General features: G+C 42.8%; 1 protein-coding gene across 4 annotated transcripts in view; it reads left to right on the top strand.

The window, feature by feature from the left end:
* Positions 1-15,839, top strand: part of TAOK3 (TAO kinase 3) — a 74,888-nt gene that overhangs the window by 41,579 nt on the left and 17,470 nt on the right. For 2 of the 4 annotated variants that reach the window (XM_032128406.1, XM_032128407.1), the window contains 6 exons: positions 1,903-1,996; positions 3,421-3,502; positions 5,950-6,117; positions 8,936-9,142; positions 11,741-11,784; positions 12,223-12,280. In XM_032128406.1, the coding sequence (XP_031984297.1) occupies positions 1,903-1,996; positions 3,421-3,502; positions 5,950-6,117; positions 8,936-9,142; positions 11,741-11,784; positions 12,223-12,280 (653 nt within the window). The remainder of the gene's footprint in view (positions 1-1,902; positions 1,997-3,420; positions 3,503-5,949; positions 6,118-8,935; positions 9,143-11,740; positions 11,785-12,222; positions 12,281-15,839) is intronic. The other 2 variants (XM_032128408.1, XM_032128409.1) reach the window with 2 other exon arrangements.

Here is a 15,839-nt window from a genome sequence, read left to right as displayed (position 1 = left end):
CCTGCAAAAAGGGAAGATCCTTATTACTCATAAGTTTTTCCTTTTAAAATGCCTGACTTGGAAAACTCTGACAGTTGAGTTAAATCTTTTACTCGCTGGCAAATCAAGAGCAAGCTGCTGATGCACTGTGCTTTCATGTTAGTCTGGTGTGCTCAGTTATTCCCTGGAGAACCAGAGCATTTTGCTCTTGAGTGAGGAGAAACCCTGGTTTGTCATCTGTTTTCCAAGCTGGACTCGAAGAAAGTTGTCCCAGCTGTTGTGTAAAGGGAATGGGTGTCCTAAGGATTGTGTGTCAGAAAGGACCTACATTTAATTTTCAATTCTTCTTACTTCCCTGCCTTCTGAAACAAAAATCTTCAGTCTCAGCTGAAAAGTTTGTGCCATGAATCATCGTGGACAGGTTCTTTACATGAGGAGGAGAAAAGGGTTTGCACTGCAAAGGGCAAATGATACACATCCACAGAGCTTGGAGCAGAAGTGGATGTGATGGCAGGTACACAGAGCAGACTCTAAGTGTGTGTTTCAAGTTTGAATATTGACACTGCATGTGCTGAGTAGATTATTTTCAAAAATTAGTCTTGATATAGTTTCTATTTAACAGCAGTACATCAATAACTTATTATGAGGGTTGAGTTCACTGAAAGTGTCACTGGTGAACGTTTAATCAGCAGAATATGCATGAGATAACAGAGGGGGATGTGCAGGAGAAGAAATGTTGTCTCCAGAATGAGATGGTGTAGATAACTAGTAACTAACATGGCTGTATTTTATGTGCCAGCATGCTGACATGGTCTGTATTTTGATACAAAAAATGCCAAAATTGGAAGTTTTAGACTTCTGTTGTTGCATAAGGCCAATGACTTTTGTTTGTATGGAGTTCAGGTGTGTCACAACCTCTAAGGAGTAAATTACAGCAGTAGGGGAGAGACTGTGCAACCCTATGTAGACACAGTCTTGGTACCAGAATTTCTATGGAGCTTTTTACTCAGGAACCTCAAAGCCATTTTACAGAGATGATGGATTTGCTTTCTTTAAAAATACCCTTTTGAGAAGCATTAAACTTTTTTACATTGCGAACTTTGCCTTCGCCTGGTTCCCTGTCTGAACATGAGGTCAGGCAGCAGTGGGAGGAAATCTCTTGTTGAGCAGCACTTGGCTTTCTTTGAATGCTGATGTCTTAATTCCCTTTGTAGCTGGAGTAAGTAGTGGTTAAAGAAAAGCAGATTTGGTGCTTTGTCTGCATGCTGCATGGCAAGGACAAGGGACTTCCCTGGCCTGAAAGAACTGAAAAATCTTGGCACCACTGACCTTGGTGAGAACCAGCCTCCCCCGGTTTTTCTGTGAGTTCTGCCCTCCTGAGAGGTCAGGGGCTGCTGGGCAGGTGCCCTCTTGGTGCAAGGACTGGGAAGGATTTCAGTGAGAGGGAGTTCATGGCACATCTGGCAAGTGAATTTGGTAACCTGTCCCACTTGCCGTGACAAATGAGGCAGGGCAGCCACTCTTTCCTGTAATCTAGATGTTCCAGCAGTGCATCAGAGATCTGTAGGGACTGATACAGAGTGTCCTGGCCCTGAACTGTGCCTAAGCTCAGTTTTACTCAGTTTCAGCTAATTCTGCCACAGCAGATCAGGTGTGAGATGTTGCAGTTAAAGCAAAATTTACTGCAAACTCTTCCTTATAATTTGTATCCTGCTCTCTTTGGATTTTGTCATCCCTCTCCGACTGAACAGCAGCTTTCCTTGAGTGAGTGTCCTGGTCTAACTTGGGATATTAAAATAATTGGCCTAAGTGTGATGACAACAGCACTGAGCATTGATTTAGCAGTGATACTCTGCTCATACTTCCATACATTTCTCTTTTCTTTCCAGACAGCCTTATCACACCTTTCTCTTCTCTTTCCAGCTGAAAGGAAGCCTCCACTTTTCAACATGAATGCAATGAGTGCCTTATATCACATAGCCCAGAATGATTCCCCTAGATTACAATCAGATGAATGGTAAGAGAACCATTAACAGCCGATTTGTTGTTTATTTCCCTGAAAATGCCCTGTGACATTGCACAGTTCAAACCTGACAAGGAAAGTGTTGGTTGCAGTGCAGTGATTTGTGTGTGTTCTCAAATCCTGTGTAGGCTGGCTCAATTTTGACCTTCTGTCAGTCTGGCTGTTCTACAGTCTAAGTGTGTGGAGGTGTTAATTCTGGGGCTGTAGCTGCTGAAGGAATTAAAATATTCTTAGATGCATTAAACCAGCCATGGCTCAGCATCAGCAAAGTTTCCAGCTGCCAAAGATCCCCGTTAGCAGAAGAGTTGTTAGCATTGCTGTGCAGCTGAAACGTTGAGAAAGGGAGAATGTGGAGGTAACTGGATATTTTTTTCAGTGGGTGACTCCAAAAGCCATCAGAGCTCAGTGGCCAGTGAATACTCCCCATGCTCCAGGCGTGTTCCAGAATCTGAGCTTGGATACAAGAGCAGTTTGTTACTCTGTGGGAGCAGAGGGCTTGCCCTGTATGCTGTTCCCCATACCCAGGACTGGGATGTTGCTGTGGGGTGATGCTTGGCAGAGCTCACAGAAGGCTTGAAACAAAAGCTCCTGGAGAGGTGTGAAGTTCCCCCATTTTTCTGCTGGGCATTTAAGCAGCACAACTGTTTAACTGCTGATCATTTAATCAAATGATCATTTTATCAAGACCACTCCAGTTTCCTTATTTCATCCTCTCTGTTTTGTCCATTTTTCAGTATTCCAGGAGCTTGCTCTGCTGCCTGCGGCATGGTCCCCACGTTCTGTGCAGAGTTTGCAATGCAGAGCAGAGACAGCTGTGAACAAACAGCACCAGATCAGAGTTCTTGATTGCAAGCACTTGTTTACAGTGCCCTGTTTGCTCTTTGCTCTCAGAGGGCACAGGGAGTCACCAAGGTGCCTTTTGTGCTGCTTTTGAGTTCAGTGGCACCTGAAAGATCAGTTTCCTTCTTTCCAGCTGTGATAAAACCTCACAGAAAGCCTCAAGTGTTGCTGAACTGAGCATTGAGAGGCTTTACCCCGAGGCAGGGTTACCTCCATAACCTCCCAGAGATCAGTGAGTGCATTTCTGGAGTTGCCAATAATTCCACTGTCATTTTTTAAAGCAGTTGAAGTAAAATCATAGATAGTGACTGGTACATGTAGTTCTAACCTGGTTTTCAGTTTGTGCTTGGGGATGATTGTGTGTCCATGTTGTTTCAACAGTCTTTAACTGGGAAAGAACTGATGGGATCAGCCTGGAATTTGGAAAAACCCAGTAACTTTCTCTGCCTTAGAACTTAAGAGCAAATTAGTCAAAATTTTTCTTTTGCTTTGCACAAATAAGTTTGAATATATTCTAGATCCTAAACTTCTTTTTTGCATTTAGAATTTTTTTTTAATTTTTTTTTTTTTATTTGCAGGTCAGACTCCTTTAGGGGATTTGTTGATTACTGCTTACAGAAAATACCTCAGGAAAGGCCATCATCAATGGATTTGTTACGGGTAATTTATCAAATCTTTTCCAGAAATTTGGGGGGAAATCTGTTTGTCTACCGAAATAATTATAAAGATGGTGAACAAATATTTGTCCTTACAAAAATCCACTCTTTGGTTGGATTTTATTTTTGTTTTCTTTTTTCCTCCATTCGTGCATCACAGTTAGCGGTTAAAAGTAGCATTAAAAGGATAGGCCAAGGCTGACTTCCTCCCCTAATCAAACCACCAGACCCAAAAGTTGTTTAAATCCCTTTAATGGTTTCTATACTGAACCCAATTAATTAAACTTGTTTTGGAAATAACTGAATCATTTTGGAAAGGGTTTTTACAGGTCCTAATTGCCAAGAGCCTGTAGGAGGCGGACCTGGGAGTGATGTGTGTAGAGTTTGGCAAGGTTTTGTCAGTGAATCATAGAATCATAAATCAGTTCCAGTTTAAGTCATTTGGTTTCAGTTTACCTGGGAAATAGAGGAACTGTTTACAGCTCCAAGGGGTTTGCTTTTGGGAAATTCAGGAGCAGCCTTCCATTAGAAGGTAGCGGGGTGTGAAATCCTGTCCAGCCCCTTCTCCATCAGGCTTTGGCTTTTCTTCTAACTACTGCCTTTCCTTAAAATTGATTATTAGCCCTGCTCTCCCTCTGGCTGCTGGTGCCAGTGACCCCTCCAGGTAAATGATGAAGGAGCTATTTGTGCTCCCTTTGGCACCTGGTATATTTTTTTTTTTCCTATGGTACATTTGTGCTGTGGCAAATAATCAGTGTTTTGTTCCCTTGTTCTACTTGTAGCACCCTGACCAGCTAATAGGTTTATGTTGTGGGTTTTGGAATGATTCATTCCTGGGGATTGGCAGCTGTGTTGCTCTCTAGGAACAGGCTGAGTTCATTGAAGGATGTGTTTTCAGGAGTACCTTGGGTTGGAGTCTGTACAAACAATTAGAGCTGAGATCTGAGTCTGAAATCCTGTATATTCTGTATTTTATATTTATATTTTATTTATATTTATGTCTGCCCTACACTTTTCATGTGGTCACACTTTAATATTTGAGTGCACACTTAGAATGGATTTTGGTTCAGGATCATTGTTCCAAATACTTTGCTGCTTTCTAAAAATGATCTACAATGAGATAAAAATGGGTGCCTTTTTTTCCTAATCATAAATAAGCTGCAGATTGTTACTGTTCATGGAGAAATAAATGGTGGTTATCTGCGTTGAGGAGCAGAAATGATTCATTTTGTTCCTGTGTGAAATGGTGTTTAGAACTTTCAGCTCTGATTCAAAAATAAATACCATCACTGCAAGCAGAAAATGGGTACTGAAATGACTGGCTGTCCCCACTAGCAAAACTCAAATGCACAACAGTTTGAATTCAATTAAAAACAAGAAACAAACTTGTGGCATGATGCTTTCCTTATTTATTTACAAATCATTAAAAGATGATTAGCTCATCCTTTCAGCTCTTCTGTTGAAGGCTCCTGTTTTAGGGTGGGCTGGGGCTCCATGTGCTGGTTACTTCAGCTCCAGGGGATGAATTCACTCTTGAGCTGAGCCCACAGGAGAGCTGTGAGGCTGAGCAGGTAAAGGTAACCCTCCTGAGAATTTCCTTGCAGGTGGGTGCAGCTGTTGAGGCTCTAACAAAAGCCCCTTGTGGCATTTGCAATGTGCAACAGAGAACAACATTTTCCCCCCAGTTTCTTTTTTTTTTTCACTGCAAATTTTTCTGTTTTCACTGTAAATTTTTCTACAGCATGCAGAGGATGTTTGTGCCCTTAAGCCATCCCCCTTGGGAACTACTAAGCAACACACCGAGCTGTAGTGATGCCATACAGAATATTGGCAAGTGGACACTCAGGTTGTCTGCTTTAGCCAAGGTTAAATGGGAAAGCTGAAGACTTTAATTTCCACCGCCAGCTGTACAGTTCAGGAGAATGTATCTGATAAATCAGAGAAGAGGCTTTAATAATGTTCTTAAATACCATTAGAGAATTATTAAGTGTGCACTTAAAACCTGTGCAGGAGTTGGCAAGAGCCTGATGTTATTTCAACTCTGGCTACAAAAGCTCTAGGTATAAACAGACTTGGTGGTCTCCTTGCTGGTTTTATGTGTGAATTGGAATAGATGGATGCAGGATAAATCTTTGCAGGTTGATTCTTCTTTGTCCTGGCTGCATTCTGTTAATTCTTGTGCCTCCAAGGTTTGAAGTGTCACCTCGTGTGTTTTGAGTGAGCCAGCTCAGGAAGGGACAAATTGTCTGTGTAACCTGGAGAGATCGGAAGACCTGACCCCAGTGCAAGCTCAGAGTATTTGGAGTTTTTGAGAAAGGGTATTGGCAGTTATTGAATATGAACAGATACATTCCAGAACGGGAACTGTCACTTCAGGGGTCTCAAAAGTCCCCATTGTCCCTGGTGTTACCCCAGTGTCTGAAATGAGGTGTTTTATTTCCTTTAACTCAGCACGATTTTGTCCGCCGGGAGCGACCACCCAGGGTGCTCATAGACCTCATCCAAAGGACCAAGGATGCAGTGAGGGAGCTGGACAACCTGCAGTACCGGAAAATGAAGAAAATCCTGTTCCAGGAGACACGGAATGGCCCCCTGAATGAGTCCCAGGAGGAGGAGGAGGTACTTGTGATTTGTTGCCCCATTTACACTCTTACGAGTAATTTTAGGGCCAGGGAGATGTTCCTGTCCTTAGGGTGGCAGAACAAGCACAGCCTAGGTGAGGAATGTTGTTGGAATATCATCTGGATCAGCAGAGAGACAGGACAGGATAATGATGAGTAGTCCTTACTCAGTGTTCAAACTGCCAGTTACTGTACATGTAAAACTTTGGATTTTTTCCAGTGCTGCCCTTTCTTCTGGAAGCTTTATGGAAGAAACTCATTCTGAGGGAGGTTCTCTGTGAGAAGTGACTCCCTGCCTGTGTGGAGGAGGGTCTTTGACAGCCCAAGCTTTTCTTTCTCATCTGCACAGTCAAAACAACTCCATTAATGTTAATATTTTTTCAATTACCATAACTTTACTGTAAAGTAATTGGCCTCTCATGAGCTGAAAGGCAAATCACCAAATTAGTAAGACTTATTTTTTTAAATTCTTTAATGTTAAAGAAGAAAAAGGTTAAAGACCTAAAATGCAGCTTCAGTTTAAATCTTGTAATAAACAACCCACTTAATCAGTGTATGATAATTGACCCTAACTGTGGCTGAGAGAAGGAAACCAGTCATTTTTCAATTGATGAGCTTAGATGGAAATTAATGTCACTTGGTGTAGGCACAATGCATAAATAAATCTATGACTGCTTCTCAGTGAAAAACACTGACAGACAAATTGATGTCTGTATTCCTTTTGCTCCAGTGGAGTGAGGCAATAACACACAGTGAGGCACCCAAGCTCAGAGTATTTGCAGGGGGCTGGGTTTGAGGTTTGGGTGTGTCAAGTGCTCCTTTAAAGCTAAACTGGAGCTCTGGTTTAAGAAATGGGCACCTGGGTCTCAGGTGGAGCTGCAGGAGGAGGGGACTGGCACTTTGTGCTCCCCCTCCCTGTGAAGAAGCCCCAAAGGAGCAAGAACAGCAACTGCTGGGATTAAAGGTGCCCTCCAACTTCCATACCCGGAGCTTAGCTGGGGAGTGGGGGATTGTCAAACTTGTGTGCTGAAACCTTCCAGTTTCTGTCCCCACATGTGACAAGCTGTCAGCAGAATGACAGGGCAGTAGAGTGCCAGGGAATGGCACTTGGCTGTTAAGCACTTCCAAGCTCAACAGGAAACACTATGGTAGCGTTTGACTCCAAGGTGCATCTTCTGTTCCTCCTGTCTCCACTCCTCAAAAAAGCAGGGAGAGGAGCTGTTGTCTCTGCAGGGACTGGCAGGGATGCAGCTGATGACACTCTGCATGTGCACAGCATGCTCTGCACTGACCCTTGAGCCCCTGTCCCACCACAGGAGGTTTCGTTGCTCGTGTGTGTCACTAACTGGCCAGGAGAAGGAAACCCAGCATGTGCTGCAGTTCCTGCTTCACTAGGGACAGAACCTGCTCCACTGGAAATGCCACCAGACACTTCCTCCTTCTACCTTGGGCTTTCTAAGGTGGAAGATGAGCCTTACAAATCTTTAATATGCAAAATACTACTAATGCTTTCCTCAGAGCCCTTCCAAGAAGGTTAAAGTTGTAGTCAGGAAGCCAATGCTAAGGTTGCAAATGCAATCTCATCTCTGTCCTTCATGCATAAACATTCATTAATTACACAGCCTCAGATCCTTCATTATGTGATTTCTTCTGCAACTCTATATAAGCATCCTGAAAATACTTTCATTCCCCTGTGCCTATGTTCTCTGTAAAATAGTAGTATTCTGGATTTTAAGTGCTCTCACGCAGGCTCTGAATAATGATCTGCTGATTGCTTAAAAAATAATCACACAATCAAAGGCAAATCTATCAAGTCTCAATTTTATCTTTCTGTCAGTCTCCAACAAAATGAGTTCCCTGTTAATTGATTTGTGATGGAATTCTCCCCAAGCTCCCTTCAGAGGCCAGGGCAAACTGGATGCAGCAGCAGGCTGCTCATTTTAGTGAGTCAAGGCTGCTTCACACCAGGAGCTGAAGGATGTTCACAGTTCTGTCCTCACTGTGAGCTCCTTGCAAGCCTCTTCGGTGCCACTAGCTAATTACAAAGGACTCCATAAATTCTCTAAATCAGTCCAGACTAAGTGCATACTCTGGGATTGCTGTACTCCTATGGGTATGGAAGAAGAAAAAAGGCTGCTAACTTCTGATACTTGTCTGTAGAATCAAAAATACCTCTTGTATGAGGAATATTTATTTATGTATATCCAAGTTTTAACCCCTATAATAATGCAGGCTCATCTGAGTCAGCTGCTAAGATACTTCACTCACCTTTATCTTGGCTGAAAACACAAGGTTCTAGGGGTTTTTAGCTTGATAAAATAGAATTGCTGACTGCTTGGGACGTGGAAGTTATCACCTCTACACCATGTAGAATGTATCAAATAATAAACAAATGGATTCATTGTCTTACATATTTTCTGATACAGGAAATGTGTTATAGCAGATCCTGACTCAAAGCATTGTTTTAATTCAAACTTGGATCATTTCTCTTAAATTACGAGGCTCCTTCTACCAGCCATCCAGTATTCCTGGATGTATCCTATCAAGCCAAGAGCCATGCCCAGACTTAAGGATATAAGGAAAAAAACTGACTTGAAACCTGATGTAATCAGATTGCAGGGGAAAAGGCAGAAGCTGCCTGCCCAATATGGAGAATTCCAGAACCCAAACAGCCCTTTGAGATGTGCAGTTGGCAAAATAATGCCCAAAGACCCTTGAAGTCTGCAGAGTCACCTTTAAAACAAATTCTGGGCGTTGCAGGCACGTGCTGGGCAGGTGATCTGCGGGATCTGTAACTGATGCCCCTTGTTTTATAGGACAGTGAGCATGGATCAAACCTGAGTAGGAAGATGGACAGTCTGGGCAGCAACCATTCCATCCCCAGCATGTCTGTGAGCACAGGCAGCCAGAGCAGCAGTGTGAGCAGCATGCAGGAGGTCCTGGATGAGAGCAGCCCTGAGCTGGTCATGATGCATAGTGACGAGAGCACCATTAATTCCACCTCCTCCGTTGTTCACAAGAAGGTACGTGTGCCCTGGTGCTCTGTGCTGAGAGCAGGAGCTGCTGCTGGGCTTGCCAGAGTCAAATTCTATGGGGTTTTTGTCTTTAAAAGCATCTAAATAACCTCTGTCCATGTTAAGAGGTTGCTACTGAAAGAGTTGTCAGTGCCTAGGCAGGGTCACCCAGACTCCCTGCATGCCCTGCCCTGCATGTGCACCTCTTCCTCTCTGCTTGGGACATCCTTGTTTCCATGGGAATGCCTGTCCTGTGTTCTCTGCTGTGCTGACAAGTGGTCCTAGCAGCCAAGCTAAACCCTCTGCCAGGCACAGTGTGTGATTCAAACCTCCCTGCACTTGGATTTTCCTCGTGAGGAGTGGAAGCGTGCAGAACTTTGGACCCTTCCCACGAGGTATGTTTGGAGTTGAGTTCCACTCAATGCTTTCCTGCTCCTTTGCTGCATGCTGTGATCTGATGCCTTTCATTTTCTTAGGGCTGAATATCAAGCTAAGGTTGTCTAGCTGTAAGCCAGCATCTCATCTCCACTGTTTGTCTGACTAATAATAAGTTTTGGCTTGGCCTTAGCAGTGTCATTTGCTAGTGGGCAGCAAAATGTAGGTTGGTTGTGTTGGTTTCATTTGCAAGGAACTTCAAAGTGTACGTTTGCTTTTTGCCAGAGGAGCTAAAACATTGCAGCAGCATGAAAAGTATGAATTTCTTGTTTGTAAGGTTACAGTAAAGCTTGGTTGTCACTAACTAAATATTTGTAAGCAGTTTTTTCTCCTGAAGTGCAGGGTTTGTGTCACTGAATATTAAGAGGTATTGAAAAATTTTTTCTTCAACAAAACATGGTCCTACATATTTAAAGATACTGGTAGAGAAGTTGCAAAGGTTTTAGGGGTTTGCCTCTTTCCTAAAGACAGTTGACAGCGTCTTCAGAGAAGATTGTTTATTCAGAAAGGTGAAAACAAGGTGTTAGGTACCAAATGCCAGCCCATGGAACTGTCCTGAATGAATAGCAGCACCACTGATGGATGTTCTGGGTGGTTATGATTGGAGGTCTTTCTTACTTTGTTTTCAAAATGTGTGCTAACTTTAATTTCACACTGTTAAATGGCCATATTTACTTGTGCATTAAAATGGAAGTTTGAGGGACTGATTTACACAGAACTCATAGGTTGTAATGAATGCTCAGAGTCATTACAGTTGATGAAACATGAGGTGCTTCCACCAGACTTAAATGGCATTTGTGGAAGGAGCAGAGTTCCTGCTTGTTTCAAGACTAATTTTATGTTCTGTAATGTTATCATGCACTTTTAAAGTACAAATACAGGATTTCCGATGCTGTGATTTCAGTCCTCTTAGACTTGTGTGTAGCTGTTCAGTTGAGTAGGATGCACAAACAGGACACCACATGGAAGTTTTATCTGATTTGAAAAAAAACAGGGTCTCTTGCACACTTGCAACTGAAGTGTTGTAAAAGAAATCACCTCTAGATCACTTAACACAGGTGTTTTAGGGTAATTTTGAGTGCAGAAAGCCCAGGTCTGCACTGATGGTCTTCATGTTAACAGTTAATGATTGGCTGGGACTGCTGATCCTTGGAGTGGAGTAGATTCCTTCTCCATTGGAAAATGTTCCATTCTGCTGTATATAATTCATAAAGCAGATTTGGACTCTGTGTAGCAGGACATATTTCAGTCTGCAAATATATTGTTTTAATTTAGTACACTATTTTTTTATTCTTTGTTACTTTTGCGAATGCAATTTTAAATGGAAAACTGCTTCATGTGTGTATTGTGTGTATTAATATTGTGTGCAGTGAAGAGACTAAAATTGCACTTCAGGGAGTTCATATCCACATGCATCCCACTTGATTTTCAAGGTGAAGTTCCTTGTCCTGGCAAGATTTCAGTTTGTCTTTGTGCTTTAACTGTGTTTCTGGAAACTGTGATGAAGCTGAGTTTTGGATATCACTCTGGAGCCCCTCACAAACACAATGGAAAGAACCTGGGGTGAGAGCTTAATTGAAGCTCTTGTTTTGCATTTAATCAGCCTTTAAAGGCTAAAAAGAAAATAATGATGAACATAATCAGCACTTTGTGGGTATAGGGTCATGTATGAGATGCTTTTGACATGGGCGAAATCAAAAGTGTTGTGTAAAATTGCAGTATTCCACAAACGTGGAACCCAAATTAACAACCTCCAGATTGTGTAAAGGGTGTCCAAGATGGAAAAATGGCCTGGAGTGTAGGTGTTTTCTATGGCTCAAAGCTCTGAAGTGTCAGAGGTCTTTTGGTGTTTGGGCCAGGGCCCCAGAATGTCATGTGCAAGTAAAATGTAGGATGGAGGAGTCTGTGGTTGTGTGAGATGCAATTCTCAGCCTTCAGTGCTTCCAGCTGCTGCCTGGTGTGGAGAGCCAGGCTGGGGTGGCCTTGGCCTGCAGGAAATCTGGAGCAGCCCATTCCCTGTGTGGTGCTTGGCTGGGAGAAGCCTCAGGCATCTCTGTGGAGCACTCCTGGCATCTGTCCCATGACCAGTTACCCTGAGGCACAGGCTTAGGGAAGAGGCTGATGGAGTAAAAGCACTTATAAACAACTCATTTTCTTTCTTTTTCTTAACAGCTGCTAGTTGGCTGTAACTTCCAAAAATGTTTTGTGGTCACAGGGTAAGTGAAATGACCTGTTCTGATCTGGTTAATTTTCACTGGCTATGCTAGTTCGTGGCAGCCAAGGTTCTTGGGGTTTGCCTGCATTTGGGATAAATCCTCTCTGGAAAACAGGCACAGCCTTATCCGGATAACTTCCACAGCACAATAGAGCTCCATGGTTTTAAATTTTTGCTTAGAACAAAGGTGACTCCTACCTGTCAGAACACACCTGTTAGGTTGGAAGAAAAATCACTGAACAGGAATGAAATATTAAGAATAATTATAAGCCATAATTGAATGTGGAGCTTTTTATGTTTTTTAGTTTATAGCTGTGTCCTAAACTCCTGGGAGGAAAAAAATGGCAATAATTTGAGCTACTCAGGCAGGAAGCCCATCCTTGGGATCAAACCCTGCTCCCTCAGGAGGACACCTTAATCAGCAGCATATTCTTTTCAGGAAATTCAGATGCCTGGCTTGGATGAGGAAGTTTTCCTTGCCCTGTTGCAGGTTCCAGGTTGGTGACCTCCTCCATGTACATCTCAGTATGGTCAGTGTAAGAACTCTGGGTCTCTTCTGAATATAGTTAAATAACTTTGCTACTCCATCCAAGGATCATCTTGCCTATGGATACACATTCTCACATCCATCTCCTTTTAGGAGTTGTTCAGCTGCACCGGTTGAGAGCTGAAAAGACAGTTCTGATACAAACCCAATTGTATCTGAGAGCCCCCAAAAATTACAAAATGGGGCAGGGAGTTAAACTCCAAATACATTATGCTTCAAAGACACATAACCCAGATTTTAAAATCAGATAAATATCAGTTTTAATTCGTCTTAAAAATGAAGATAAATGTTTTTGGCTCCCAGAGTAAGACAATAAAATGAGTATAGGCATCAGCTGATGCATCGGAGATGTTTCGTCACCTGCTTTGTTCAGTTGCTAGTAAATGGCAATGTGAGCATGGATGACTTCCCAGAAATATTATTTTGTTGTCCCCAATGAATTTATTATTTTATTCCCACAAAACTATAATAGTAAGATGTAATCTTTTAATCTAAACAAAAATCAGGACTATATTGGGTTTTTTTTCTACTGCAGTACTAACTTTTTGCTGTTTCTTGCTTCAATCTTAAAATCATCAGTGCTTTCTGAAACTTGGGCAGTAAAATGTCAGGGAAATCTTGTGATTAAGATCTAATTTATAACAAAAAGATGAAAAGAGGATGTTTGTAGTTGATCGTCACAAATTCTCGCCCATTGTCTGTAATAATGAAGTACCTTTGCAATAACTGCTACAATCTGAGTGACTGCCCAGATCCGGTAAATGAACCTGTGCACATCTCCTGTTGGTGCTACAATTAATTTCAGCATTTGTGGGGAATTTTGTGAATGGAGAGAGCTCTGGGGTGGCTGCTGCACATGAGTTACAGCCAAGGGAAAACTGAGGGTGTTGTCCTGGGTGTCAGGATTTATGACTCACACATGGAAAAGATGATTTTTATGAGATGTAGAGGATATTGAGGTAATGGCTTGGTTTTGTCTTGCGTGCGCTGGCAGTGATGACCCCTCATGTGCCTTCTGGAATCGTGTCAAGCAAGTTGGGGACAGGAAGCTTTGTCTTGAAAGACTTTTGATGCTTAAACCTCTCTGTCGATCGTTGAGGTACTTAATGCAGTGTATGAAGACAAACAATGCCACACTGTTGTTTTCCTTGCTCTTTAAATTCCTAGAAAGCAGGGATTTGCTGCAATTCCATAGAAGTCCTTACTATGGCTTGGAAATTGCCTTTCCTGTTTGTGTAGGAGACTGGCAGCCCTTCCAGTTAGTGAGTCCTCCTGCATCTGTGAAGGTTTTATATGGTTTTTTAGCAAAAAAACCCAGTGTGAAAGGGAGTGTTCCTCCTGAGGAGAAGGTGTCCCAGCTTGGGGCTGGGCAGAGTTTGGATGGTCAAGGCCTTTTTTCAGTGAGGAGAAGGATGAAAAGACAGTGTGTGGTAGAACTAGGATGGGATTAGGAGCAAAAGCCACTCTGTAGCAGATTTTGAACTTACGGTTTGAGCACAAACTCACTGTGAAGTGCTCAGAGAATACACCAGGAGAAGCCATTTAGATCCAGCTGGAAGCCTCTGGAAGTTCCACCAGCTCTGGTCAGATAATGCTGTGGAAATATTTGAGAGGGGTTTTGTCCTGGCAATGTCCCAGCCAAATCCCTGCCCCCCCCCCCCTTGTTGTGATCAACCTGAAAACTGTTTATGTGGATGATACAGTCAGAAGAACAAATTATTCCTTTGGTAGGAAGCTGAAGATTGTGGGTTGTTGGCCCTGAAGAGAAGGATTTTAATGAGTGAGTTGTGCATGCCCAAACTGGCATCCTTAACGCAAATATTGCAAAAAAATCACAGAAAACAGGTGGAAAATAAAACATATACAGAAGATACATTACTTTAAAAACAAACCAGGGTTTGAAGTGCAGATTTGGGGCTGAGAGGTACCCTGACCCAAACTTGGTAAGTTTCTGGGGTGCTTTCAGTCAGATTTTACTTACTGAGTACCTTGAGCTGAGGTGCCACTTTTGGGTCTGTTTCCCACGCATCTGAAGCTAAAAGTTGGAAATAAAATTTCCTTATCTGTGCCAACAGTTGTGACTGCAGTGTCTCTTAGCGAGTTTTTGGGAGAAGAAGAATTTTATTTTAAAATAAAAGTAGCAAAATTCTGTTTTCTGGGTTTGTAGGGAGATGTTTGTCTTTGCCATCAGTCACCTGATCTGTGGAAGGCTGGTGGAGATGTGGCTACTCTTAGGTTTATTTCTCTCACCAGCTGTCCCTGGGGCAGTGTAACCTGTTAGATTTGGTAACTCTTTGTGCCAAGTTTTTTTTTTTGTTTTTTTGGTTGTTTTTTTTTTTTGGTAGTGGGACAGCTTTTCAAAATAAATGTTTTGCCTGTTAAGGTTCTCTGGGCTTAGCTGAGAGTTGGTGGGTGCCTGTCTGCTGCAGAGTACTTTGATCCCAGATTAAGGGGTGCCAAGGACAACCACTGAGTTTTGTGCCCACTTGAAATTGGTCCTTTGGCTTGCTCAGTTGCAAAGGAATTTTCCCATTTCTTTCCCAGCTGAGTTTGAAATGTAGAGTGTGGTTAATTCACATTCCTGAAGGGCAATTTGATTCTGCTCTGAGCTTCTCATGTGCACTGAGGTAACCAGAGATCCCATAAAACAAGGCCGGGGTGACGCTCTGTCCTCTGAAAATTCACCTCACAAAGTAAATCACAGATTAATTTTCCAGCATAAAAAGCAATTGCAATTTAAACTTGTTATTTTAGGTGGTGTTTTGGAGCATTCTGAAAAGTCTAAATGCCCATTTTAAAAGTTGGGGTTCTTTTTCAGTGATTCACAGCTTCTCTAGACTTAATACTTCCCATTCCTCCTGCCATACCAGTGTAATGGAGAGAGGGAAGATGATCCAGGGATTTGGGGTATTGCTTAGCAGACCTTGGGAGCCCTTTGCACTCACAGGTGCTACTGCAGGCTCTCTGTGACATGGGGTGACATTTGTCCTGTCCCCACCTTCGTTTCATGGCTGTGTACAGGACTGGTGGCTCCTGTGTGCTGTTGTTTCCTCTGTGGTTCAGGTGGGTGAGTCTGGTGTAGATCTTTCCTACAGGGTTTGAGATCCCTCCAGTGAGGCCATGAGTCAGATTAAACTGAGTGATGCTGTTGGACTTTAAATGTTTAATTAGGATTTTCTGGGGATGGTTGTTCTAGAGCCTTAGATGTGCCTTTCTCAGGAAAATGGGCAAATCGAAGATCCCTGTGTGTCACACCAACGTGCACAAGTTGGAAATCCGAGATCAGCCCAGTTTTCAGTGATGTCTCTTGTGGTCTCACTGCCTTCCCTGTCAGACAGCGCCACAAATGCCCAGTGTAAGGATGACCAGTATAAAATGAAACTGCAGCTTTTCACGACACTCCATATTTCTGTGGAGGACTGTCCTTTTTAGCTGTTTTGGCTCATTCTGTGTCCCTTGTGTGGGTGTAGGGGAGCTGGTGCAGACTTGGCTCTTTGGTGGCCTTGGGC

Source organism: Corvus moneduloides, chromosome 18 (genome assembly GCF_009650955.1).
Source record: "Corvus moneduloides isolate bCorMon1 chromosome 18, bCorMon1.pri, whole genome shotgun sequence".
NCBI classification, from domain to species: Eukaryota; Metazoa; Chordata; class Aves; order Passeriformes; family Corvidae; genus Corvus; species Corvus moneduloides.
This window is presented reverse-complemented; position numbering and strand designations above follow the sequence as displayed.